A 25,030-nucleotide genomic window follows, 5' to 3' on the forward strand; every position below is an offset into this window, starting at 1 on the left:
GCATGACTCAGGTTGACCAAGGAGAATAATTAATGAAACTCTGTTCCAGGTGCTTCTTTTAGCAAAATATTGGAGAGTAGTTGAGTACAATATCGTGGCAATAGTCCCTACTTAAAACCGAGAACACGCCCCAAGGCCTTTAGTTTTCGGCCTTTGCCTGGCTTTGATGATCTATGATGGTCCAGCTTTTGCCATTCCGTAAGAGCATCGCTGGAAGACAATGTATCAGGGTGGGTAGAGCCTATATTTCTGGCACGAAGCGTAGCGCACTGTGTCATTAAATCTGAGGCTTCAGTGTTTCTACCCATCGAATGGTATGTATAGGCAAGATTATGCATGCTGCTGAGAGTATCTGGATGCTCAGGACCCAGTACTGCCTTCCTTGTCTCCAGGACCTGCACCTCCAACTTCTCAGCTTCGTTCCATCGGCCCTGATTCCAGTAGGTTGATGCCAGATTTGCCATGCTGCTGAGAGTATGTAGATGCTCAGGACCCAGTACTGCCTTCCTTGTCTCCAGGACCTGCACATCAAGCTTCTCAGCTTCGTTCCATCGGCCCTGATTCCAGTAGGTTGATGCCAGATTTGCCATGCTGGTCAGGGTATCTGGATGCTCAGGACCCAGTACTGCCTTCCTTGTCTCCAGGACCTGCACATCAAGCTTCTCAGCATCATTCCATCGGCCCTGATTCCGGTAGGTTGATGCCAGATTTGCCATGCTGGTCAGGGTATCTGGATGCTCAGGACCCAGTACTGCCTTGCTTGTCTCCAGGACCTGCAACTCCAACTTCTCAGCTTCGTTCCATCGGCCCTGATTCCAGTAGGTTGATGCCAGATTTGCCATGCTGCTGAGAGTATCTGGATGCTCAGGACCCAGTACTGCCTTCCTTGTCTCCAGGACCTGCAACCCCAACTTCTCAGCTTCGTTCCATCGGCCCTGATTCCAGTAGGTTGATGCCAGATTTGCCATGCTGCTGAGAGTATCTGGATGCTCAGGACCCAGTACTGCCTTCCTTGTCTCCAGGACCTGCAACCCCAACTTCTCAGCTTCGTTCCATCGGCCCTGATTCCAGTAGGTTGATGCCAGATTTGCCATGGCTGCTGAGAGTATCTGGATGCTCAGGACCCAGTACTGCCTTGCTTGTCTCCAGGACCTGCAACTCCAACTTCTCAGCTTCGTTCCATCGGCCCTGATTCCAGTAGGTTGATGCCAGATTTGCCATGCTGCTGAGAGTATCTGGATGCTCAGGACCCAGTACTGCCTTCCTTGTCTCCAGGACCTGCAACCCCAACTTCTCAGCTTCGTTCCATCGGCCCTGATTCCAGTAGGTTGATGCCAGATTTGCCATGCTTCTGAGAGTGTCCGGGTGCTCATAGCTATTTTTCTCCTGGTTTATCGTCATGAGCTTGCTGTATAGTACCTCTGCCTCGGAATACCTTCCATCTCTTGTAAGGCAACCTGATATTCTCTCAAACAATTCTGTATACTGTCCTAGTTGTAGAATAAACTCATTTTCATGCACAAGTGCTAATGCATGGGGGAGGTATCCTCGCCACAGCCCCCGGTTATGATGGCTACTGTTCGGAAAGAGTTTCTCCAGGTGATCAGCCACCCTCTGGATCCAGAGGCTGAAAAGCCCATTCTTTCTCAGCCAGTTCCGTATCGCAATATGCACAAGCCTGTGCATGCTTATTTGTGTGCCCTGGCATTGAGTAAATGAGTACGCATTTAGAAGGCCTAAGGCGTCAAGTTTCTGTTTATCAGTTGATTGGTTAGGCAGAAGTGATGAGGGGATGTTTCGTGGGTCGAGGCAGGCCATGAAAGATAGATAGTCTGCTGCTAACTGATCTTGCTGCTGAATTTGTTTGAATGATATTAACCAGGTAGTAATGACAGGGTTCTGAATATCGTTATATCGTCCTGGATCCTTGTAGTCTTCACTGAGGAGTTCCACGGCGTCTCATTCTTCTTGTTGTAAAATCTTGGAGTATATAGACAGACTTAGACGCTTTTTATTGATGTATGCTGATGCCTGAGAAATTGCCAATGGGAAGTATGCCAGCTGTTCCAGGAAAGAACTTGTGGTGACAGGGTCCTGGAGCAGGTTCTTTTGTAATACTAGCCTGTCCAGCATATCATGAGCTGTTTTCTTGTCCAGATCTGGGATATGAATAATATTTGATGACGTGAGCTCCACCGCAAGTTCCCCATTGCGGGTGGTGAAGAGAATGCGGCCCTGTTCGCTCTTGGGAAGGATCTCTTCAAGGGCTGGGGTAGTTGTTAACCACATATCTGCATCATCCGCGTTATCAAAAATTAGCAGCCACTTTCCTGCCCGCTGAGAGCTCAGGTACAGCTTAACCCGTTCTTTCACCTCTGCTGGTTTCACTTCATGAAGTCCAAGCATATGTGCAATATTCATGAATGTCTGCTCAATCATTGCATAGCTAGTACAGGGGACCCAGAAAACCGAGCACTCCCTGTCTTGGTTCCGTATGCGATGTGCCACCTCTAAGGCTAATTGCGTCTTTCCAACACCCCCTAAACCGGTAATTGCAACCCTCTTAGGTCCATCTGGTGCTGTGAGCAGTTTCTCTAACTGTGACAATTCATCCTGGCGACCAACGAATCTTGGATTTCGTTCTAGCGAGACCATCCAGTGCCGCAATAGATTGCGCTCCGATGCATTGGATTCTGTTCGACATGTTCGGCAAACAGGCATGATTGATAATAAGAGTTTTGCATAGGCAGCTGCTGTTAAAGCTGCATAACTCTGCCATTGTTTCTGTTTATGGGAATCGCAATAGTCGCATATCCCCCGGATTACAAGTGTGGGTAGTTCGTCCATAAGGCCTGCTGCCTCCATCTCAAAGCAGAGTATCCCATGTTGTCTAGCTAGACGGTCGCGTGTTTCTGAGTCCTTCATCACCTGGTCCCCAGATGCAATCAGTCCGTAGTGAACATATGGTGACCTAGTTTCACGTGGTTGGCGTTTAATCAATTGTTTAACATCGCATCTTTCACACGTGTCTTCCCCAGGGATATGATGGTAGGAGGAGTGGAATAAACGATCTGTGTAGTGTTCTGGGGGCGCGAATTTTTCTGTCATTTCAGGGTTCTTTTCTAGGGCTTCTCGCACTATTTTCGAAAGCGCAGCCTTGCCCTCGGTCATTTGCTTTGCCTCAAGCTGACCCATATGGGTCAAGAAAGCGTGTGGTGGTTTGTTCAAGGTGCCTGTTGGCTCGAATATCCCGCCCTGGACTGCCTTGCCATAATCATACTGTAATACTCCGCTATATTTTCCAACTGGCTTGCTGACCACCACATCGCCTAATCGAATATCATTATTTCTGCCCGGAACCCCGCCTCCAATTCCAACCATCAGCCCATATTGAAGCCGGGGAAACGTTAGACGCATGCGCGACACAACGGTTGCAGCAGAGACTGTTCCGTATACGCCGGCTGGTAGGCATGCAATGACAATATAGTGACCGTTCAATTCGCCAACTTCGTAGGCATTTGGATCGGCGGATTGTTTGGGCAGGGGACTGTGGATTTTATCCAGCATGGCACGGGCTGCTGCCATCTCCAGCGGCAAGGCGCATATCCACGCAAACGTGTATTCGTCGCGCGTTAAAGAGGTCATGGTCGCTCAGGGCAAGGAACAGGGTCACATAAGAAAATTTTTGAAGATGGAGTGTCCTGCCGTAGCAGAAAGACAGCTTAAGGACAGGAGAATGCAAAGCACAGTTCGTGAGGCTGAGAGAAGAGGGGTAAAAGCCACGTCCTCCTGCAAGGCTGCAAGGCTGTGCACTCAGCACCTCAGCTTAAATTACCTGAGATGGGGATTTGGGTTATTATTTGAGAGGCACTATTTTAGTCAGGATTTAGCTCTCCAAGGTCAGCTTTCTGGCTGAGTGGGAAGTTCAACAGAATCTAGTTGAAGGTCATGGAGACTTAACCAAGAACACATCCATACCTTACCACTGACTTTAGATTAGAATTGTTGACTTGCTTCCTCCTGACTTACGCAGGACAAGAGTGTCACAGATCGTTTTAGGTTTCACTACTCGAAAGAGTGTCCTATTATCCGGTTGTCATGGTCTCCTGTTCCGACCGATTAGCTCAATGCTTCCAGGACAGGTCTAATATTTGTATCTTGAATCTGGGACTTAGTGATTACTTTTTGCCCACACCGGATGTTCCTGGGATGTCCATTCAACTGGAAAAACCCTCGAGGTGGTCCTGACATACTTGTTAAAAATGCCCATCCTTCTGCCTCTCGGCATCCTGGCGGCACTTACCTACTTGCCACGATGGAGCATGATGGGTGACCCAATCCATATTGACTTGCTAGATGTACGTTGCAGTCTGTTAGCTATAGCCCCCTGATCCTTGCATGGGAAACTTAAGTGGGAGCACTATTCCCTGGCTAACAGTCAAGGATTTCACATCAAGCTTCTTGGTGGTTTATGCCGCCCAGAGGAAGCTGCTAGTTCCTTGAGTGATCCTACTTCTCAGGCCCCTGTCTTCATACATAAGGCTGCGCCGCTTCGTATCCCCTAACCCTGGTTATCTTAGCGAAAATGTATGCTGCTAGATTACAGCTCTTCCCCAATCATGGAAGGCATGGTTATAATCCCTTTTTCTCCTCCGCAGTGCTCGCTACATGGCCGTGGGTATGTAGTTTATGACCGCGGTGGGATTGCGCAGGGCCAGAGCATCTGCCAACCTTGGTTCATTATACAACTGAGTGTAGGATAATGGTAAACAACCATACAGTAGCAAAGAACGCGCGGCGATACCTGGCTCGTAATCACATCTTGTATCGGAGGATCTAACGTAAGTTCGAAAGTAGCTTGCAACGGGTGACGTTGTTGACACCCCTCTAGTGATCGCCGTAAGCTATCACTTACAGCGTGATTTTACCAAAGCTTCAAGAAAATAATTAGCTGAATATAAATCTAGAAAAAAGCTCAGTTGTGGGTAAACTAGTCCATCAGGCAAGAGGCTTAGAATTTCTGATTAATCAACAATTAAGTTCCTAATCTTTGTCGGCAAGACACGGCAATTATCTGCAATTATCTGTAACCAGACGGATTCCGAAGGAGAAGACGCCGAGCTCGATAGTAAGAGTCTTTCTAGACTGCCTTCAGCCTAGCAGTATATTCACAGGATAATGCGCTGTCCTGGTTCATCATGTTGCCAGATTCAAGGTACTCTTAGCCAGGCCGGCCGAGGGTAAGCACTATAATATTACGGATAGTATCTGAAAAAATATTTGGACCTGTGATAGAAAGCCGTACTCTATTATGGAGCGTCAGCCTAGACGTCAATACCGGCATCAACCGGCAATAGCATAAACGAAGGGCTGACTTTTTAAGTCTAACTGTATATGGTCAACCAAATACACAAAGATTAAGAGAAGCATAGCCTGATACAGCACTCGAGGGACATAAATTTTGAACTGTAGAACTAACAGAATTTTCTTGCAGAAACCTCGGCGACAAATGCCATAGATGACTAGTAGCCACATACAGTTGACATATTCAGATCAGCCTTCGCTTACCACATATTCCCCTAACGAGAGCATAGATCGGGTTTCTGACTTGGGGTCTGTGAGAATGCTCAAGCACTGGCATTATCAATATTCTGCCGATGCAATGTACAGCCCTTTTGTGCTCACATGCCAAAATATATATCGCACAGCAGCACACTTTCCACTGCCTTACCCCAGCTATTGAGTTAGCCAATGAAAGAATTTGTACTAGCTATCGGCGACAACAATACCAATTAATACTCCTCTCTTTGGAAAATTGATGGTTTGTGCTGTTCTCGTCATAATGTCTTACCTAGAGCACCATCCAGGCAGACCCGAGGATGGCCGCAACCAGGACATACCTGCTACAATACGACTGAAATCAGTCCCAAACGTCCCGTATACAGTTTAGACCCTGGCTACGGCGAAGTATGCACAGCACAATTTGTGGGGAATGCCTTGCCTCGGCACGTAGACGGATGCTGGGTGGAGTTCTACAAATAGTCGGTGTGGGTCAATACTGATAGGAAAGTTGAGTGATTGCAAGCCCAATAATCTGCTGGTTAACTGGGAGATGAATCCATTTGGAAGGGAGAGCTATACAATCCGATGGCCGCCCATGATCAATACTCAATATCCAGCCCATCGGAAATATCGATCTCGCCAGCATTGAGGTACCACGGATCAGAGCGCCCTAGGAGTAGTTTGTGACCGGCATAAATGATAGCAAATGCGGGTAAGCCAATATAAGCAGTTAAGAAGCTTGACGCTGTAAGCTGGCCAGGAAAGAAGACGTTGAAGCCGTTGATCAGTGCTAGGACAATAAAGAAGACGAGGCCAAACCATGCGCCGTATGGCTGCAGCCAACTGCGATACGGCAGTTCATGCACACCTTGACGCTTGCAGGCCGCTCGAAAACGCAGGTACACGATACAGCAACAAATCCAGGAGACGAATCCGGAGGTGTTAGTGATGGTGACAAACCAAGTGAATACAGTAGAACTGCTATTACCGCAGTTCAGGTAAGCTAGAAAGCCAAACAAGCCACATGCGAGCACTGCTGCATAAGGAACTCCGCCTTTAGTACAGCGCAGAAAGACTTTAGGTGCTTGACCGGAAATCGCTAGTGCATATAGAGCGCGAGAGCTCATATAGAGGTACGCATTGCCAGCAGACCACGCCATTGTAAGAATTGACGCATTGACCACGCTGCTCAAACCACGGATACCGGCATGCCTGATCCCAACGACAAACGGGGAGGACTTTGCGTTGTTGCCTCCGTTAGAAAGGGCTTCATCGTTCGACGGACTGATGACACTCATCGCTAATGCCGCGCCTACGTAGAAGACGACCAGTCTAAGTAGGAAGCGATTGGCTGCTTTCTTGAGGTCTTTTCGAGGGTTTTGCATCTCACCGCTCGTGGAAATGAGAAGTTCAGGGCTGAAGGTGAAGGGAAATGCACAGAGGACTAGGGTTCCGACGAAGGCGATGAACCTCCCTGTTGCTCCCTCGGCCAGCCACGTTTTGGTAGCCCCTGGATCCTCCCAGTAGTGAAAACCAAGAATGCCCGACTGATTTGGACCGCCTCCCCAGAAGAGTATGAACGAGAGAATCAACAACCCAATGATTGTGAAGACCTTGATGGATGCAAACCAGAACTCGGCCTCTCCGTAGTACTCCACTGGCAGCAAGTTTAGAGCGACAATGACCACGATGAAAACGGTGATCCAGACTCCAACATTAACCGGACTGGTATTCTAAGTTAGCAATATTGAGGAGGAAAACGAAATTAAGGAGAGATGCTCACCTGTCCCAATAATCGATTACCAAAGCACCGGCCGTAACCTCGTACGGCACCAAGATGCCCAATGAATAAACATACAACCATCCCATCGCGAACCCCAGGCTCCGGGAGACGTATCGCGTGCCGTAGTACGACATTGACGCTCCAGCAACTGGAAGATACGCGGCAATCTCGACGATGGCCGTGACGATCATATACACAACGATACTCATTAGGACGAAAGAGCCGAGTAGAAAGGCTGGTCCACCCAAAGCCAACGACGCCCCCGTGCCAACGAAGAGACCGGTTCCTAGATTATCAGTCAAACTTGTTATAGTATTCATAGCAAGAACTCCTACCGACACAGCCTCCTAGAGCGATCATTTGCGAGTGACGCGGTTTCAGTCCTCGCTTTGTTGTCCCATGTTCGAATACTTCCCCAGAAGCAATTCCGCCGTTCATGCTCCCACCCATCTGCAGTTCCTTTTTGCCGTAGTCTAATGACATAGTGAAACAATTGCTGAAAGCAAACTGAAGTTGAAAAGAAGATGAACACTGGAAGATGTTCCTTGGGTGTAGAAGGGGAGGGAACTACCCCTTCGTATAGGAGGTGGATTCTTCAGAACGGCAAGGGTGGATATACCAGTCTGACAAGAGTGGCCATTGCGCAAAGACAGAGCAGGACCTATCAGGCCTCTGATTCATGCCCCGAATTCCCTTATCTCGCTTCTGATGTGGATCCTTACCCCGTTCAAGATCGCCACCGGATGAAGTTGGGGTACAGTCTGTGATGGAGTAGATCATTCCTCTTTGGGCTCGCTGGCTGTTGCCAGATTCATCGAGCTCCAAGTTCCTGTTGAGTATACTGAGAATCACCAAACTAGAGCCATGCAGATAGCAATTCCACTTAGGTACCTTCGTTATGCAGACGATGCCAGCAGGGTGATAAAAGGGTAGCTTCCAGCGTTCACAGCCCACCCTTCACATCAATCAAATCTAGCAACCAACGCGGAACACGATTACCCTAGCCTTGACTTCTAATCATCAAAATGGTCACTATCAAGAAGCCGCAGCCGTTCAAGCGGGCCCTGCACTTCTCGGAGGGAGAGTTCGAGGAGCGGCGCTACCGGGCCCTCGAGCTCATGAAGCGCGAGCAGCTGGATGGTTTCCTGATCACCAAGCAGGAAACCCTCTACTATCTCACGGGATATGACACATTCGGATACGTCTTCTTCCAAGCCATGTACTTTCATATCGATGGTTCGATGAAACTCATCACACGCATGCCAGATCTTCGCCAAGCCCTCTACACCTCCATCCTCAAACCCGAGGACATCATGATCCGATCGGACGATGCGAGCAGCAACCCAGTCTCCTTGGTTCCGCGCGTCCTGAAGCAGTTTGGCATCAACAGCCCCAATCGCCGTATTGGGTACGAGCCTAATTCGGCCACCCTGACTCACGAGATCGGCAAATTACTGGAAGAGGCCGTAGATGGGCTCTGTACTCTGGTTAACCACAGCACGTTGTTTACGCGAGAACTGCGCATTGTCAAGTCCCCGACTGAACTGCGCAAGATCCGCAAGGCCGCCTATTTGGCCGATTTTGCCCTCATCCGCGCACTCAAATTGGCGAAACCAGGAGCGTACGAGGGCGATTTATGGCGAGAGATTGTGGGAACAGTCTACGAGGGCGGCGGCGACGACCCAGCAAACGAGAACATCCTCGTCTCCGGAAACAAGGCAGTCCTCACCCGTTATTCGGCTGGAAAGTCCAAGATCGACCGACAGATTACCCTCGAACACGCGGGCGTGTATAAGCATTACCATGCCTGCCTTATGCGTACAATCCATATCGGCGGCGTCACCAAGCTCGCCCGGGAGATGTTTCGAGTCAATATCCTGCAGATGGAAGCAGCCATGGCTGCCCTAAAACCTGGTCGCGAGATAGGAGATGTCTTCGAAGCCTATGCTCGAGTTGCCGACAAGAATGGCTTCCAGGACCAACGGTTTAACGCGTGTGGATATAGCCTGGGCGCCACATTTGCCCCGACCTGGATGGACTATCCCATGTTTGTGCGGGGCCAGAAGGTCATTGCCCGGCCGGGCATGGTGTTTTTCATCCATATCATCCTAATGGACAAAGCGACTGATACAGCAAGCTCGATCGGTCAAACGGTCGAGGTGACCCAGGACGGGTGTGTTGCTCTCTCTAAGCTCCCCTTCTGTATCACGCGGAAGCAGACAATTGCTGCCTGGAAGAAAGTAAAAAAGGAGGACTATGGTTTCACGGAAGAAGAGGAAGACGAAGGTGAAAATCTGCAGGATGTGGAACTCTCTGAGGGCGATGTGGATGCTGAAGACTATGATGTTGAGTATGACTTTAGTGACTATCAGCCTTCTGCTCCCCCTGGAGACCCTACCCAGCAAGCTTAGTGGGATTGGCTTGTAACATGTAAACAGTATTAAGCATTGTTTTCTGAATCTTATACCGCGGAGTGCGTCCATGAACAAAGGGATATAGTCATCTTACTTGTGGGCGAGAGTATATAGCCAGGTTATACAATGCCTGGAGGAATGCACATTCAGTCAAATCCATTCTAACAATTGGTGGAACATAACAACATGTTTTTGACGGATAAGGTGAAATTTATTCAGTATATATGTACCACGAACTACGTATTGCATCGACTCATCCCTGGCAGAAAGTCTCAACAATAGCCACGAATGCGTCCGCCAGTTGACGAATGGACTCGATTTCCACCGACTCGTCCTTTGAATGGAGTCCACAACCCTTGGGACCCCAGATCACACCCGGAATCCCAGTCTCGGACAGCAGGGCCATGTCAGTCCAGTAAGTCTCGCTTCGAATGGGAGGCGCGTTGCCCGTCGTCTTGATCGCATGATCGGCCACGAGCTTAACAAAAGCGTGATCAGGGGCGATGAAATACGGTGGTCGGTATGAAGTCATGCGGAGATCAAAACTGAAATTGGGAACAGTGGATGCGAGTGTCTCCAGGATGGCCAGCAGCTCCTTGCGCACAGAGTCCGGTGTCTCGCCAGCAATGGTGCGGCGCTCGATAGAGATGGTGCACTTGGCAGGATACGAGTTAATCTCTGCACCGCCGCGAATGATGCCTGCATGAACATTGGGCGCATCTGTGTTGACCCTGCTGGGACCTCGCTGCTGCAGGCTCTGAGCGTAGCCATCTAGCTCGACGAGGAAGTATCCGGCCTTGCAAATGGCATCGACTCCAAGATCTGGCCGTGACCCATGAGCGGCAATGCCGTGAATATCCACCTCAAACAACACATAGCCCTTGTGCGCATTGATGATGGCAAACTCCGTCGGCTCTGCGATGACTGCTGCATCTGCCCGCCACCCAGCCGCAAGGACTTGCTCTGTACCGATGCTATCGCATTCCTCATCCGCGACAGCCGCAAGAATCACGTCACCTCGAAGATGAAGTTTCTTCGCCCCCGCTATTGCTGTCATTGCTGCTGCAAGGCCGCTCTTCATATCTGCTGATCCGCGACCGTAGAGTCTTCCGTCGGCGATACGCCCGCTTAAGGGGTCGCCGTCGTAGCCCTGAAGGGTGACCGTATCAGTATGGCCATTGAACATGAGGGTCTTTCCGCCCCCTGACCCGCGGACGACGGCAACAACGGATGGACGGCCGGGAGTCTCTTCGATCCAGTGGTACTCAATGCCACGGTGCCGAAGCCATGCTGCAATATATGTGGCAATGGTGGTCTCTCCGGCAGTATTTGACCCAGACCCGGGAGTCGAAGAGTCGATTTGGACCAAAGTTTGTGTCAAAGAGACGACGTCGTCTATTGTCACGTCTGGAGTAGATTGGTGGGGGATAGACATGGTAGCAGGATGGTCGCCTAGATTCCCATGGTGCGGACCGATATTTGCTGCCAGTGCTTCTACTAAATGTTTATAGTGAGGCTCTGGGCCACTGTCTAACTACCTATGGGCTTGCGAGAGATAGAAGCCATGGTCTTAAAAAGGAAAGATCCAACGAGCGTCAGCCTAACTGAAAATGTGGAAAGTGGAGAATTGAATTGGAGTAGGGCAGGGCCCGACTATAGGTGGAGCACAGGTATTCAGAGGCTACCCCAAAGGAAGACTTGGCAGAAAAGGCGCTGGAAAATCGAATCGAGTTGGGCGTCAGGAAGAGCAATGTTCCTGTAGTCGAAGGATGGCGAGATGACACTGGCGGTGGCTATGTTGAGACAACGGAGTTGGGCCGCCAGCAACGCATGCATATTCTTATCTCTGGGAGAGGGAGATCACTTCCGCATTTGACCCTGCCAGGCTTATCAGGCGCTATCTTGGCCTTTCTAAGAGCCTATGGGATGGCTGCGAGCTGTTGACCCCGCAGTCAGTGGCAGTGGTAGTGGCAAAAGCTGGGGATGGGACAGTGCTTCCTCCACACTTGAAGCTCTCCTTCTCTAGCTGGTCTACCTCGGCCGCTACATATTGCAATTACTGAGTTTAGGCGATGACAGAGCTGGTATGGAGTTTGGGTGGTGCAAGAAAGACAAAACCATCCAGGTCCTTATCCTACACGGGGTACCCCTCCACGAGTCCCCCGAACCGTTTGCATTGAAGCTGACAGTATGACTCCCCAGTTGTTGGACTTGTCGAAAACGCCGCATCAAATGCGATGAGACGCCTGTTGCCTGTAGGGCCTGTCAACGGGCAGGCCTGGATTGCGCCGGATACGATGTTCGACTGATCTGGAATGCTGGGCCTAACACGCGTCGAAGGCGCATCAAGCCCTGTGCGTTTGGAAATCCGATATTCGAGAAGAGCAGAAGCTGACATTCACTCATCAGATAGGCTTGGTTGTGCTCCCATGACGGAAGCCCAAGTGGTACGAGCCCTAGAAACCATCGAGAAATCCACGACCAACAGTATTGGCCCTTTTTCGGTCTTTACATCTCAACCCCCTTCTGCGATCTGTTCGGACACACCGGAGGAAAGCCAGAGCCTGCTCCCAGCCGACGAATACGTCGAGGACATTTTTACCGACTCCATGAGCCATGCTCATAGTACTCCTCCGCACAGCACCGATGGGTCTACTGCAGATAGTAATACAGACTGTCAGCAGGCAGCAGCCCAGAGTTCTTCCAGTTCGGTAGAAGAGTTGCCAACTCATCCCCTGCCCGATGGAACATCAGGTTTGCCGTATCGATCGACGGAAACCTCAATACCCGTGGATGATATTGACTCCTGGGACGGAACCTGGATAATACCGTTAGAGCAGACTCTGACCTCCCGTTTCTCAGGCGCGCTTCAATTTGCCAACCGGAGTCTTGTCGCTGATAGCCGCGAATTTCGTTCCCATCAGCCCTTCGTCTCTTCCTCACCTCCCCCTTCGGATACTCATGGTATACTATCAACCCCTGGCCGCGTTGTTTCCAGCTCCGATCTACCCAGGTTGGAAGGCAATGATCGTTCCCCTCAGGGCCCTGTAGCTGGAAACCGGGGAGTGATATCTCTTGATTGCGACCTAGCATCAACTATGATTGAAAATACGACGGCGACAATGTTGATGGACCATTATATGCAGCATGTTGTCCATTTGATGCAGCCAGTGTCCCACCCCCGAAATCCTTTCAAGACAGTATACCTACCCCTTGCGCTCCACGGCTCGTCGCAACTAGAACGGTCCGGACGTCGCAGTCAGCTCCAATCTGCCAGTATCGCTGCGTTCCATAGTCTTCTATCCACTGCGGCGGCCAATCTGCAGAGAATGCAAGGAGAGCAAGAAGCCCTTGAGCAACTGGCTTGTCATCACAAGCAGCGGTCGCTGATCGCCTTACAAAGTGCACTCGCAACAAAATCGACCCCCTACAGAGACCTAATGACAGCTATACTGTCTCTAGTATCGGCGGATGTGAGTCTGTATTCACTTGGTGGTGGCGTCTCTACTGACTGCGGGTTAGATAATGGACGGCGGCATGGACGACCACTGGATTCACCTGGAGGCAGGAATCAAACTGCTAGCGTCGAGGCACTACTCCCTGCTTGTCAGCCGTGAGACGAGTCTGCTCAACAATATCTGTAAAATGCTTCATCTTTTTGGGCGTACGACACGCGTACATCCTGAACGGAGGGCCTGGCCAGGGTACGACCATGTTCCCCGGGGAGCCGACTTCGACACCCTAGAGCCCAGTATAGAATTTATATATGGCATTACAACATCGATAGCTGGGGCAATCTTCCGCATCTACCGCCTTGCCCAGTATCTTGCGTATTACCGTGAGCAGGGTCGTCCATATCCGGACAGTCTTCTGCAATCGTGCGAGACGCTGGGAGACGAGCTGTGCTCGTACACTATAAATTCAGAATCCTTTGCGGAAATGGATTCGACCGAAGCAGAACCATACATGATAGACATTGCGCGGGCACAGGCTAAAGCGTTCCAAGGAGCAGCGCGAATCTACTACTACCGGTCGATCCAGCAATGTGCACGAAGCCGTCTCCATCGGGAGCAGCAAGAGGTCCTTGCAGCCTTGAATGAGGCAGAAGATCTCAAGATCACATTTGGGAAGAACGGCGCGCTGCCCGCGCCAATCTCGTGGCCAGCGTTCGTGGCGTCCTGTGAGGCTGTCGGCGAACAGCGTCGACAGTGGGATGGTTGGTGGAGCCGAGTCCTGGTGTACGGGATGGGAAACTATAGTAAGCAGCATGCTACAGTCCATAGGGTCTGGAGCAGTCTAGATGCAGATCCAGATGAGTCAATGGACTGGAGAGAGGCTTTGGCAGCCATGGGGGTACGAATTCTGCCTGTTTGATGAGCGTGATCGGCTATTTCGGATTCAGTAGCATAACCTTTCGTTATTGTGTACATTATTAGCAGATGTCCAATGCAATACTCGATCGATATCGGGATGTCTGCCTCCCTATCTGTTGGGTAAAGAGAAACTTTTGATAGGAGCATTAAGTCGCTGTGGAGAATGAGAGTCAGAAGCAGTGATCGGCGCTCGCAAGACTGGGAAGGCACCCGCGAGCTCAAAAGGGAATAGCAGAAATATTTTAACTGGATCAATGAAACATTGACTGAGTTGGAGTGCTTGACATGCCACATAGTCTGCGTATAGCCCAGAATGTGATCAGGGCTTCACCACTACCTGTTGGTATCAGATGCTCCAGGAGTTTGTCATAGATTGTGTTCTTATTGGGATTTCAACTATGTTCACTATCTACTTATCTCTGCCTATCTAGAGCTTGGAGACAGCTCCAACTGTCAATGTTCCTGTTTTGGCAATGAGATACTCTTCAATAGCCACATCTTTGCCGGCTTCTTTGCCGTATCCTGACGCTTTGATGCCACCAAACGGTGACTCCGCCGCTGACGAATTGCCTGGAATCTCATAAGTTGCGCGTTCAAGAGATAATAGACATGAATTTGTGTATCACTTACCAGTGTTCATTCCGATCATGCCCGCTTCCAGATTCTCTAGCAGTCGCCACGTCCGACTAACATCCCTGGTGAAAAAGTACGAGGCAAGCCCCATGCTCGTATCGTTTGCCATGCGGACAGCCTCCTCTTCAGTTTCAAACCGGTACAGACCAAGGAGGGGCCCGAATATTTCCTCCTGGGTTGTCAACATATAGGCCGACATCCCAGAGATGATCGTAGGCTGGAAGTAGTTGCCCTCCAACTGCAGTCGATGCCCCCCAAGCTCTAGTCGGGCCCCCTTTGCAAGAGCATCTGCAACATGCCGCTCGAGCTTCTCGATCCCACGACTCGTTGTCAGGGGTCCCATGGTAGTCCCGGGGCTTGCCCCATGGCCGACTTTGAGCTGTTTTGTAGCATTGACAATCATGCGCAAGAACGTGTCGTAGACACCACTCTGCACATACACGCGATTTGCATGGGTGCAAGCCTGCCCGGCAGTGCGCCATTTAAGAATCATCAAAGCAGCTAATGCCTGCTCCAGATCCCCGTCGTCAAAGATAATAAACGGACAGTTTCCGCCGAGCTCTAGCGTCACCTTCTTCAGCCCCTCGCTGCAATGCCTTGCAATCAGCTGTCCCACAGCCGTGCTTCCAGTGAACGTCACCTTGCGCACAAGGGGATGCTTGCAGAGTGCCTCACTAACGTCCGGAGTATTCAAATTGTCTGTGGTCAGAACATTGATCACTCCGGGGCCAAAGCCGGCCTGCAGCGCCAAATCTGCCAACGCCAGCACACTGAGTGGCGTCTCCGGGGACGGTTTGATCACGACGGTACAACCCGCCGCCAATGCCGCTGCTGCTTTGCGGATGATCATGGCCACTGGAAAGTTCCACGGCACAAGCGCGATGCAGACCCCAATCGGCTGTTTGATCACGAAAGTGCGTCGCTCTGAGATAGACGGCTGTGCAATGGATCCGCGAACGCGCTCTGCTTCGCCCGCGAACCACCACGCAAAGCCAAGAGCATAGTCAACCTCACCAACGGCCTCAGCCATGGGCTTACCTGTTTCATACACGACAAGCTTTGCGATGTCGTTCTTGGACTGGGCGATGAGGTTATGCCAGTTCAGAAGCATCTTTGCCCGTGCGCGTGGGTTAGTCTCCCGATAAGAGAGGAATGATCGGTGCGCAGAGGAGACATAGGCATCCACATCGGCGACCGTGTTGGTCGGGCATGAGGCAAAGACCTGCCCCGAGCCAGGGTCTATACCCAAGCCCTGGTTAGCCGACTGGAGTAGTCTTGTGTACAAGGTCCAGCGCACCTTCAACGTCGAATCGCTCCCCGGATTTCGCTTGCACCCAGTTTCCATGTAGTAGGGAGGCTTCATGTAGCAGCCCTGGGGTGTCGAGCTACGAGAAAAATTAGTATCGCCCGCATTCTCACACGGGAAGGCTCGAGATAATGTCGCACCGTGAATGGTAGTGTTCGCCCCATCATACAAGGTTATATCGTAACTTGACAGCAACTGTTCGTATGCAACTGTTTGATCTGTGTATGAAGTCAGATGGAAAGTATAATACTATACGTCTCATGCAAGAGACCAGGGGCAGGCCCCCTTTATAGTTACGCTGAACCCGACCAGTAGTGCCTTTCCTTTCAGGGTGCAGAAGACCGGTCTCTAACTTTCTGTCGCAATAGCCATTACGCAATTAGCCCAACTGTTAGGAGGGCTGGAATGACGGTATGAGGAACTATCTGGGGCGTCATCTTGCAGTAGGAGATCGTAGTGACCTGGCTAGTCCCTTCCCCCAGTCATTCAACAAAGTACAATTAAACTACCGACTAAGTTTATTTGTTTGATAATATTCACCGTTGAATACTCATACACAGCTCGACTGAATTCTCTATTTCCACTTATAAGAGGTGCAAGCGTCCAGTAAATGTTGTGGAACTTGCGTTGGAGGCGTTGCAGCCCCATAATGCAATCCGTCATCCTCTCCAGGGTGGCAATGAAATTTGAGATGCCAACAGATTTGTTGAATGGGACGCAGGATTGTTTGGGACCGAGAGGAGAAGGACTGGTTTGATGGTCTTCGATGTCGCTCGGTCCTTCCTTTCTAGATAGCCGATGCTATGAGCAGTCATACTGGAGTGAACAGATCTAGCGGAGATGCTACGAAGACCTGGTGGACTTGGACAGGCGGCGATAGCGAATAAGCCCCTTCTCCCTGTGTTCGCTGGCCCTAAAAACAAGCTTAACCTTTAGGGGATGTTAACTCCCGGCTAGCCCTAACCTTAGCGGTCAGGCCCCATGGCTGGCCCGGTTATACTTAACGTTAGCGATCAGGAGGCGCCTTTCGATAACATCCTCGTATCTGCGTGGCCAACAGGCCCGACCTAGTCGGTCAGCCAAGGGCCACCCACATTCTTCTCCAAGGCTGCCGATCTACGGCAATTCCAGGTCTATTTAAGGTCGCCGCTCGATCCTCAAGATTATCTCCGGACGCTGTTCACATGAGCAAACACACATTTCGCGTTTCTCTACAATGACTGGCAAGATGCATCCTTTCGACCCTCTCTCCCCAGAGGAGATCTCCAAGGTTTGTCCGTGCCATCATCGTCAGACCAACCTCGTTGCTAGTTATTTTTGCTAATTATGCAAGGCTGCGACCATTGTTCGTGGACAATTCCCTGGGCAATCGCCAGCGTTTCGTTTCATCACGCTCAAAGAGCCATCAAAGCAGGAGATGATGCCCTTCCTAGAGAGTGAGCATCGTGGCATCCCAGCAGCGAAACGGCCTGCTCGTGTTTCTCGCGTCCAAGTAGTTCTGCGAGGAAACGATGGAGCCAACCAGCTCCGAGAACTTCTGATAGATCTGGACTCGACAGGTGTACTCAAGAACGACCATCTAGTAGGCAGGCACTCTTATATCGACTCAGACTACATGAGACTCGTCGAATCCGCTTGTCTGGCGGATCAACGAGTCCAGGACGAGATTAAGAAGCTCAAGTTGCCGCCTAGCTCGACTGTTATCGTTGAACCGTGGGCGTATGGAACGGATGGCACATATGACGGGTTGGAGCGAGTTACAATGGTGCGTTCAACAAATCCCATATATTCCTCTCTATGGTCTGAAATTTTGACTTCTTCTGACTTCTGTCCAGTGCTGGTTCTACTTACGCCTTCTCGACAATCCGGATGCGAACTACTATGCCTATCCCCTGGATTTGTGCGCAGAGGTGTCTGAGCAGCTAAAGGTCATCAAAATCTACTATCTACCATCAGCCCAAAATGACCGAATAACTGACCAAGCGCGACCGTTTGATATCAAGAAAATCCACTCTACAGCAGAAAGCGAGTACCATCCAAGCTTGCGTCCCCCTCCCCGGAACACGACAAAGCCCTACCAGGTGGTCCAGCCGGAAGGCCCGTCCTTTACCATCAAGGGTAACCACATCTCGTGGGAGAAGTGGACAATGCGCGTAGGATTTAACTACCGGGAGGGTCTGACGCTCCACGACATCCGCTATGATGGACGCAGCTTATTCTACCGTCTCTCTCTGTCCGAGATGTTTGTACCCTACGGAGACCCGCGCTCGCCTTATCCTCGCAAGGCTGCATTTGACCTAGGAAGTGACGGGGCTGGCATCAATGCCAACAACCTTCGCCTAGGATGTGACTGCCTAGGCCTGATTAAATACTTTGATGGTTGGCACAACACTTCTTCTGGGGAGCCACTGAAGCTCCCTAATGTCGTCTGCTGCCACGAGCAGGACGACGGCATTCTTTGGAAACACACCAACTTCCGCACACAGAACGCCGTCGTGACGCGTGCACGCATCCTGGTGTTGCAGACAATCATCACCGTCAGCAACTATGAATATATCTTTGCCTTCCAGTTTGGTCAAGACGCATCTATCCACTACGAGGTGAGGGCCACGGGCATTCTCTCCACATGTCCAATCAATCTCGGTGATCAGGTTCCCTACGGAACGATCGTGGGCCCTGGCGTTCTTGCTCCCTATCACCAACACCTATTCTGCCTCCGGATGGATCCCTGGCTCGATGGCGATGTTCGCAACTCTCTGCAGGTTGAGGAGTCACACCCCATGCCGGTCAATGACCCTTCCATCCACAATCCATTGGGCGTCGGCTACAGCACAACGTCCGTGATTGTTCCTGAGGAAACGGGCCTCGACCTGGACTTCACTAAGAACCGGACATTCAAGTTGATCAATGAAAATAAAATCAACCCCACAACGAAAACGCCGGTTGGATTCAAACTCCTTCCCGCATACAGCCAAATGCTCCTCGCCCACCCAGATTCCTACCACTCCAAGCGTTCTGAGTTCGGCGCTCATGCCGTTTGGGTGACCCGATACGACGATGAAGAGATGTTCCCCGCAGGCCAGTATACAATGCAGTCAAGTGGCGGCGAGGGTATCAACTCGGCCATCACAAGGCGCCGCAACGATCCTGGAAGCAAAACCTCTGTCCGCAACGAGGATATTGTCCTCTGGCACACCTTTGGATCGACCCATAATCCGCGAATAGAAGATTGGCCGGTTATGCCAATGGACAGGATGGTTGTCGGGTTGAAGCCGGTCAACTTCTTCAGTGGGAATCCTGGCCTGGATGTCCCTGTTTCGACACAGGAGAGGAATCGGAGTGTGTTGGTAGAAGGGGACACAGTGGTGTCAACTTCGGACGCGTGTTGTCGCTTGTAAGCATTCGTCGCAGCAAGAAAATTTTATTTCTGTGCCATATATGGCAAATTTCCATATCTTGTGCTATCAATGGTTGTTCCCCACCCCGGTATCTCAGTGATTATTCATAGACTGTCCCCTATTCTAGCGTAGTTCATACTTCATGAACCTGCCACAACGCAAACCAACTTTTGGCCCCGATATTTGGCCAGAGGAGACGAGAGCTCAAGGCCCAATATAAGGTACTTGACTTTGGGTTGCTACATGCGCCTTGTCTATAATATTCTCTCTGGCAATTAGTTTCTCTTTTTGCGGAATAATTTAACGGTCTCAAGACCTTATGACGTTTTAATGGATATTATCTAATAATAGTAACAGATCGTATTTTAGAATAACTCGGATGATAATATTATCGTATCATCATTAACAGGTATTACTTCCTCTTGCTCAGGGTATGCTTCGTGCACAGATTAAGGATGTTCCAATGAACAGATGATCAGATCAAAAGTATCCCGTGAGAAACTGTACATGAAGGCTGTCACAGTGAATGCAGGGGGAAAATAAATACTGAGATTTGCCTGGTCATCCTTGGCATGTTTAATCTTGATTGGCAACGGCATTCCAGAAAACAAATTATGCACATTAAGCGGTTGGCCTTACTGCATAGGCCACTGACCGCAGATTCACCGGAATTGACCAAGACGATCAGACTGAAAATTTCCGTGGCGACCTTCTTTCCCTTAATTGTCCAGTTCTCAATTTAGTTACCTCGATGAGAACGCGGCAAAGAGTCAATACCTGGTAAATAACGCTGAGGATAATGAAACGTAGGGTAGAAGGGCCTTCGTTGCTATCCACAACGACCTGGGATTAGCAGAACAGTCACCATTAACATCCTCATAGGTACGGTGAGTCAAGTCACCGAAGCACCACAATTGCTTTATCGCTAACCACTTCCCCAACGGCTCTTCCGCTATGGGCTCGAGACTTGGATGGTTGCAAGAACGGTTGGCTCAGTAGTTTAAGCTTACGCAGCCCCTCTGTTTCTGTTTCATAAATCCTATGTGCCACGACCGTTCCATGCACACAAAGCCTGATTAGCGGCTTTTTGTCCCGTTCCTGGCCCTGTAATTGCTCCTGCGGCGCGTCCTGCGCCTCCATGGTAACTGAATCAAAGGACTCTCCTGGCTCGAAGTGGATGACCTCGTATCGTATGCCGTCCGGAGCAAAACACCGGGCTCTGAAGAAAAAGGTTTCAAAAAAGAGGTGGTCCATCTCACGGAGAAGGTCTTTTTCGTTTGGTGTCAGCTTGGCAGAATCGAAGAATGGATCCAACAGCCTCATTGTATAAATCTGAAGTTCTTTCACCTGTGCACCGAGGAAACATGCCTCGAAATCTGGGTCGTGGTCCAACATGTAAAGCAGAGATGCTTTGTGAAATGTCGAGGCAAACTCGCTACCGGCTGGTAGGATGGATGGCATCGTTAGCTTTCCCTAGGAACATAATATATGGGTATTTCAAGAAGATTATAGTACTTACCAGTTTGCTGAATCGTCCTCTGATAGGCTCTCAGCATGAACCCTTCTGTGTGGAAAGCCGTCCAAATTTCGGAGTTTAGTATTTGGTCACGGACAATACGGAATAACATTGCCCGCAGAGCTAAGTCAGGGGTTTTTTCAAGAATGCTGCTGTCTTTAACTGTGCTGTTGAACAAATTCCGAAGATCGGTGGCTGCATTCATCTGAAGTACAAGATGTAGTAAATCGGGAGGGTGTAAACAGCTGGACAGTAAATCTGCAGTACGAATAACACCACGTTTGATTAATATCATAGCATCTTCGATGCTAGCTGTGCTTGTTGGAAGGTCCGTATTTCGAATCCTCGAACGTAGGAATTCATGCTCATAAGCCTCACTCAAGCTTGATTCCAGGTCATTAATCGAGCAAATCTGGCGTTCGATCAACCTTTCCTTCTCGCGCAATATAGCATCGTTGCTTGTAGCACTTTCGGGCGTTGCTGCTGCAGAACGGGTAGGGTCTGATAACAACCGGTCAATCGCTCTGTTCAATTCTGTCTTGAGCCTTCCCAAGCGCTTCACCTCAGCTTGGAGCCGTTGAATCTCTCGAGACTCTGCAAGAGCACGGAGATCGTTCTCAATTTTCAAGCGCGTTATCTCTCGCTTGAGCTCGATGGAATCGTCGGCGCCGGGCTTTGTTTCCCCCAACAATATACGAGATTGCTGGGGTGCTCGGCTTCCTTGAGATGACCGCTTCGAGGGCATGTTTCCCTTTGTCTTCGCATTAGAGTGCCCTTTATGCTGGGGTTCTGACTCTTGAACAGCTGGCCGACGTCGCTTCTGATCTGGCGGGAGGATATGCTCTTGCGTAATGTTGGAGTCAAACCGCTGCGACGGCTCTACTTTCTCACCCGGTTGCAGCATAGCCCACCCTATCATACGGCGCCTGCGGGTTGGAACGACCACTTCTAGCGGGGCCAGCTCAGGGACGTCTCCAGACATAGGTTGTGCCATGCCTGCAGTCAACCAGCGTAGACGATATGCTTTGAGCTGTGAAAAAGGTGGGTTATCGAGGTATGAACCAAACTAATGGTCCTCACGAATTGTATCGAACGATGCAACGCGGCTATGGAGAGGCAAATGCGGAAGCCGACCGGCTCAGAAAACGTGAGTTTGGTTGCAATGAGACCGCCAGCAGTGACGGGGATATTTTTGGCTTTGCCCTGTTAAGCCTAGCGCGCAGGCAGCAAGGCAGATTTCCAATTTGATTGTGCTCTCATTCGAGAATGCCTCGAAGGGCAGACTCCAGTCACTTGACGTGGCTGGTAGCGCTTGTTTCTCAGCCCCTGGGAGGAAATAAATTGCAGTGGCTGCCCATTCCGTCGCGGTATCCTCATCGGACTTGAGTCCTTCTCCAATCCAATAGTGTTCACTTCGACTCGTATCGTGATGGCTGACCTGCGGCGCCTTGCAACACGCAAACGACGCCGAGCGTCGACAATAGTTGACCAAAACGTCTGCTTCACGGGCACTGACACAGAAGATGGGGACTCGATGGTGCCGGAGACCCCGCCCAGTCGCAGCTGGAGTCGGAGTCAGAGTCGCGGGAGCAGCCGAAGCACGTGGACCAATCAAGCCACAACCGAGACGGGAACGGAAACATCCGCGATCCCGTCGACGGAAACTTCCGTGGAACCGTCCGTAGAATTAACTGAACCATTCACCTCTAGGTCCACATCTGCTCAATCAGATACATTGTCACCGAGAACCAAGTTCATCATTGGGCTCGATTACGGTACCACCTTCTCTTCTGTCTCCTACATCAAGTTCGATTCGGCCAGGCCTCCTCCGACTCTCTTTGGAGCGCAAATCTGCTCCATTACCGATTGGCCCGGTGTCGACAGCCGGGCACGCAACATTCCAGAAGTCCCGAGCGAGAGTTGGTATCTAGGCGATCGATTCTACTGGGGATATGGCGCTCGCCAAGGCGTCGTTGCGATCGAAGACAATAATCTAAACTAAAATCGGATCATTCAGTATGCAAAGCTTCTTCTTCCGGGGAACCAAAAAGAAACTCGAGGCCCGCGTGAAGAACTCCGGAGAACCTTGGTAAGGGCTCGCAAGGATGAAACAGAGGCAATCAAGGACTATCTGCGACAGATCTTGAAGTATAGCAAAGAATTTCTCACAGAGAGAGAAGAACTCAGTGAGGAGTGCGAGGTTGAGCTCGTCTTCTGCGTTCCGGCTGGATGGCCGGCAAAAGCGATACGAACAATGCAGGAAATCTTGCTTGATATAGCACATGAACTCAATATTGGTACCCTTGCAACTCCGTTTGTCCTCAATGAGCCCGAGGCCGCTGCGGCGTATATACTTGAAGCGTGCTCAGGGAGGAAAAGGCTGTCAGTGAGTGCTTGATCCTCTACAGAGCATCCTACTGCTAACTGCTACCTGAAAGACAGGAGAAGTGTTTATGGTTTGTGATGCAGGTGGTGGGACCGTGGTAAGTGCATTATTTTATTTTTTTTGTCATGCCCGGATTAATAACAGGAATGCTAGGATGCTATCACTTACAGAGTCTGCCAACAACACCCATTTCGAGTGGAAGAAGTTGTTCCTCCTACTGGTACGAAGTTTTCCGTATATCGAGACTGAAAATTTGACACAAAATATAGGAAGCAACTGCGGATCCAGCTATGCAAACCAAACTCTCAAGCACCAGGCCATAGAGAAAATCAAGAGTACAGCGTACGAGTCACTGAAAGGCCCTTCTTTTGAATACATTATTGAGCACGACATCATGACCGAGTTTGAGTATAAAATCAAGAGAGGTTTCAATCCGGCAGATGGGCTGGACGGGGACGAAGTTATAGTCGTGCACGGGCTTGAGAGGAATGAGCGTTTGGGATTTGGACACAACACCATGCGTATTAAAAGGTTCGTCAGTTCCAGCGTATCGCATCTGTCATACTAAGTGCAGCCGAGTGCAACCACATGCTGATCTATTTCTAAGACGAGATATTGCGGCACTATTTCAGAGTAGCTTGAACGGTATAAGCAAACTCATTCGCCAGCAAATCAGTGCAGCGGCAGCCAAGGGCCTCACGGTCGAGGTATATCACACTGTTCTCCGAAAATACTATTTTGGTTGATTAATCCAAGGCGAAAATTGCTGACACCACGGATACAGACAATTCTGTTGGTTGGAGGTTTCTCAGCTGCCCCCATCCTCCGCTCTCATATAGAAACAGAGTTCGAAGCTTTGAAGATTATATATCCGCCCAAGGGGCTGTAAGTCTCAGTATGCATAAAAGCCGCGCCTGGCTTACGGACAATAGTGATAGCGCCGTGACAGTCTCCCACGGAGCTGTTTTCCGTGCGTTCAACAAATCTGACGGCCCTAAGCGTATTGTGCAGTCAAATTTTGGTTTCCTTCAGTTGGAACTCTACAGCACAAGACAACCAGCTCATCGAGGCGTTTCCCCGATTTTTAACGCCATAGACGGCAAGAAATATGTACGTGTTCTGGATTGGGTGATCAAGAAGGTATCAGAATTGTTTTCAGAGCTGCAACCGCGATAGGTTTAAGACTAACGGGGCGCAGGGACTAGTTTTGAGCAAGCAGCAACAGTTTCGGACTCGAAACTGGCAGGTCTTCAAAATGGAGGAGGAGCTCGTGATACATCAGAAAATCTGGGTGTCTGATTTTGACAACGCCCAAAACCACTACCGAGTGAACGCTCCTTGCAATAAAGGTATTAATACACATTCATGTTCCTCTCCAGGCTTCTGGCACTGGCTACACATGGCTGACCCTGAATTATTGCTTGGACAGGCGCGGAAGTCTTTGGTATCCTGCAGATAGACCTAGAGCCAGTGAAAAACGAGGGCCTCCTCGAGCTTAGATCGGGACCAGAGGGGATGTTCTACGAGATCCACTACGAACTGGCAATGGAAGTTGACGGAAGGAACCTGGCTGTAAAGCTCTTCTATCCACCAGGGGGAATGTGTCGCGCGCAGACGCAGCTTTGTATCGCGGCGGCCTTCATTCCAGGGACAGAGTGA

At 50.3% G+C, this 25,030-nt stretch overlaps 10 protein-coding genes across 10 annotated transcripts, besides 1 other annotated feature; 5 read left to right on the forward strand and 5 right to left on the reverse strand.

The window, feature by feature from the left end:
* Positions 1-25,030: part of a sequence feature (contig 1.25 1206..229102(1)) that runs on past both edges of the window.
* ANIA_01580 (uncharacterized protein) lies at positions 108-3,645 on the reverse strand (the record flags this gene model as incomplete). The annotated part of the gene is made up of 3 exons (XM_654092.1): positions 108-1,061; positions 1,132-1,919; positions 2,001-3,645. 3 exons carry the CDS (start codon positions 3,643-3,645, stop codon positions 108-110), a joined length of 3,387 nt encoding a protein of 1,128 aa, XP_659184.1.
* On the forward strand, positions 4,263-4,994 carry ANIA_11309 (uncharacterized protein; the record flags this gene model as incomplete). Its single annotated transcript, XM_050612817.1, has 4 exons — positions 4,263-4,358; positions 4,607-4,678; positions 4,858-4,899; positions 4,968-4,994. 4 exons carry the CDS (start codon positions 4,263-4,265, stop codon positions 4,992-4,994), a joined length of 237 nt encoding a protein of 78 aa, XP_050468692.1.
* ANIA_01581 (uncharacterized protein) lies at positions 6,162-7,828 on the reverse strand (the record flags this gene model as incomplete). Its single annotated transcript, XM_654093.1, has 3 exons — positions 6,162-7,287; positions 7,346-7,631; positions 7,681-7,828. 3 exons carry the CDS (start codon positions 7,826-7,828, stop codon positions 6,162-6,164), a joined length of 1,560 nt encoding a protein of 519 aa, XP_659185.1.
* Positions 8,371-9,756, forward strand: ANIA_01582 (M24 family metallopeptidase; the record flags this gene model as incomplete). Its single annotated transcript, XM_654094.1, has 1 exon — positions 8,371-9,756. One exon carries the CDS (start codon positions 8,371-8,373, stop codon positions 9,754-9,756), a length of 1,386 nt encoding a protein of 461 aa, XP_659186.1.
* ANIA_01583 (uncharacterized protein) lies at positions 10,013-11,194 on the reverse strand (the record flags this gene model as incomplete). Its single annotated transcript, XM_654095.1, has 1 exon — positions 10,013-11,194. The coding sequence occupies one exon, from the start codon at positions 11,192-11,194 to the stop codon at positions 10,013-10,015; it is 1,182 nt and encodes a 393-aa protein (XP_659187.1).
* On the forward strand, positions 11,832-14,133 carry ANIA_01584 (Zn(II)2Cys6 transcription factor; the record flags this gene model as incomplete). Its single annotated transcript, XM_654096.2, has 4 exons — positions 11,832-11,902; positions 11,962-12,117; positions 12,173-13,232; positions 13,282-14,133. The coding sequence occupies 4 exons, from the start codon at positions 11,832-11,834 to the stop codon at positions 14,131-14,133; spliced, it is 2,139 nt and encodes a 712-aa protein (XP_659188.2).
* On the reverse strand, positions 14,560-16,128 carry ANIA_01585 (NAD-dependent succinate-semialdehyde dehydrogenase; the record flags this gene model as incomplete). The annotated part of the gene is made up of 2 exons (XM_654097.1): positions 14,560-14,702; positions 14,763-16,128. 2 exons carry the CDS (start codon positions 16,126-16,128, stop codon positions 14,560-14,562), a joined length of 1,509 nt encoding a protein of 502 aa, XP_659189.1.
* ANIA_01586 (amine oxidase) lies at positions 17,288-19,469 on the forward strand (the record flags this gene model as incomplete). The annotated part of the gene is made up of 3 exons (XM_654098.2): positions 17,288-17,341; positions 17,405-17,836; positions 17,907-19,469. The coding sequence occupies 3 exons, from the start codon at positions 17,288-17,290 to the stop codon at positions 19,467-19,469; spliced, it is 2,049 nt and encodes a 682-aa protein (XP_659190.2).
* ANIA_01587 (uncharacterized protein) lies at positions 20,367-22,121 on the reverse strand (the record flags this gene model as incomplete). Its single annotated transcript, XM_654099.2, has 2 exons — positions 20,989-22,121; positions 20,367-20,911 (listed from the first exon to the last, which is right to left on the reverse strand). Exons 1-2 carry the CDS (start codon positions 21,977-21,979, stop codon positions 20,367-20,369), a joined length of 1,536 nt encoding a protein of 511 aa, XP_659191.1. The 5' UTR covers positions 21,980-22,121.
* ANIA_01588 (Hsp70 family protein) lies at positions 22,375-25,030 on the forward strand (the record flags this gene model as incomplete). Its single annotated transcript, XM_654100.2, has 10 exons — positions 22,375-22,954; positions 23,003-23,371; positions 23,424-23,468; positions 23,525-23,591; positions 23,641-23,902; positions 24,009-24,078; positions 24,156-24,256; positions 24,304-24,481; positions 24,570-24,720; positions 24,801-25,030. Exons 1-10 carry the CDS (start codon positions 22,415-22,417, stop codon positions 25,028-25,030), a joined length of 2,013 nt encoding a protein of 670 aa, XP_659192.1. The 5' UTR covers positions 22,375-22,414.

This window comes from Aspergillus nidulans, chromosome VII (genome assembly GCF_000011425.1).
Source record: "Aspergillus nidulans FGSC A4 chromosome VII".
Lineage (NCBI taxonomy): Eukaryota > Fungi > Ascomycota > Eurotiomycetes > Eurotiales > Aspergillaceae > Aspergillus > Aspergillus nidulans.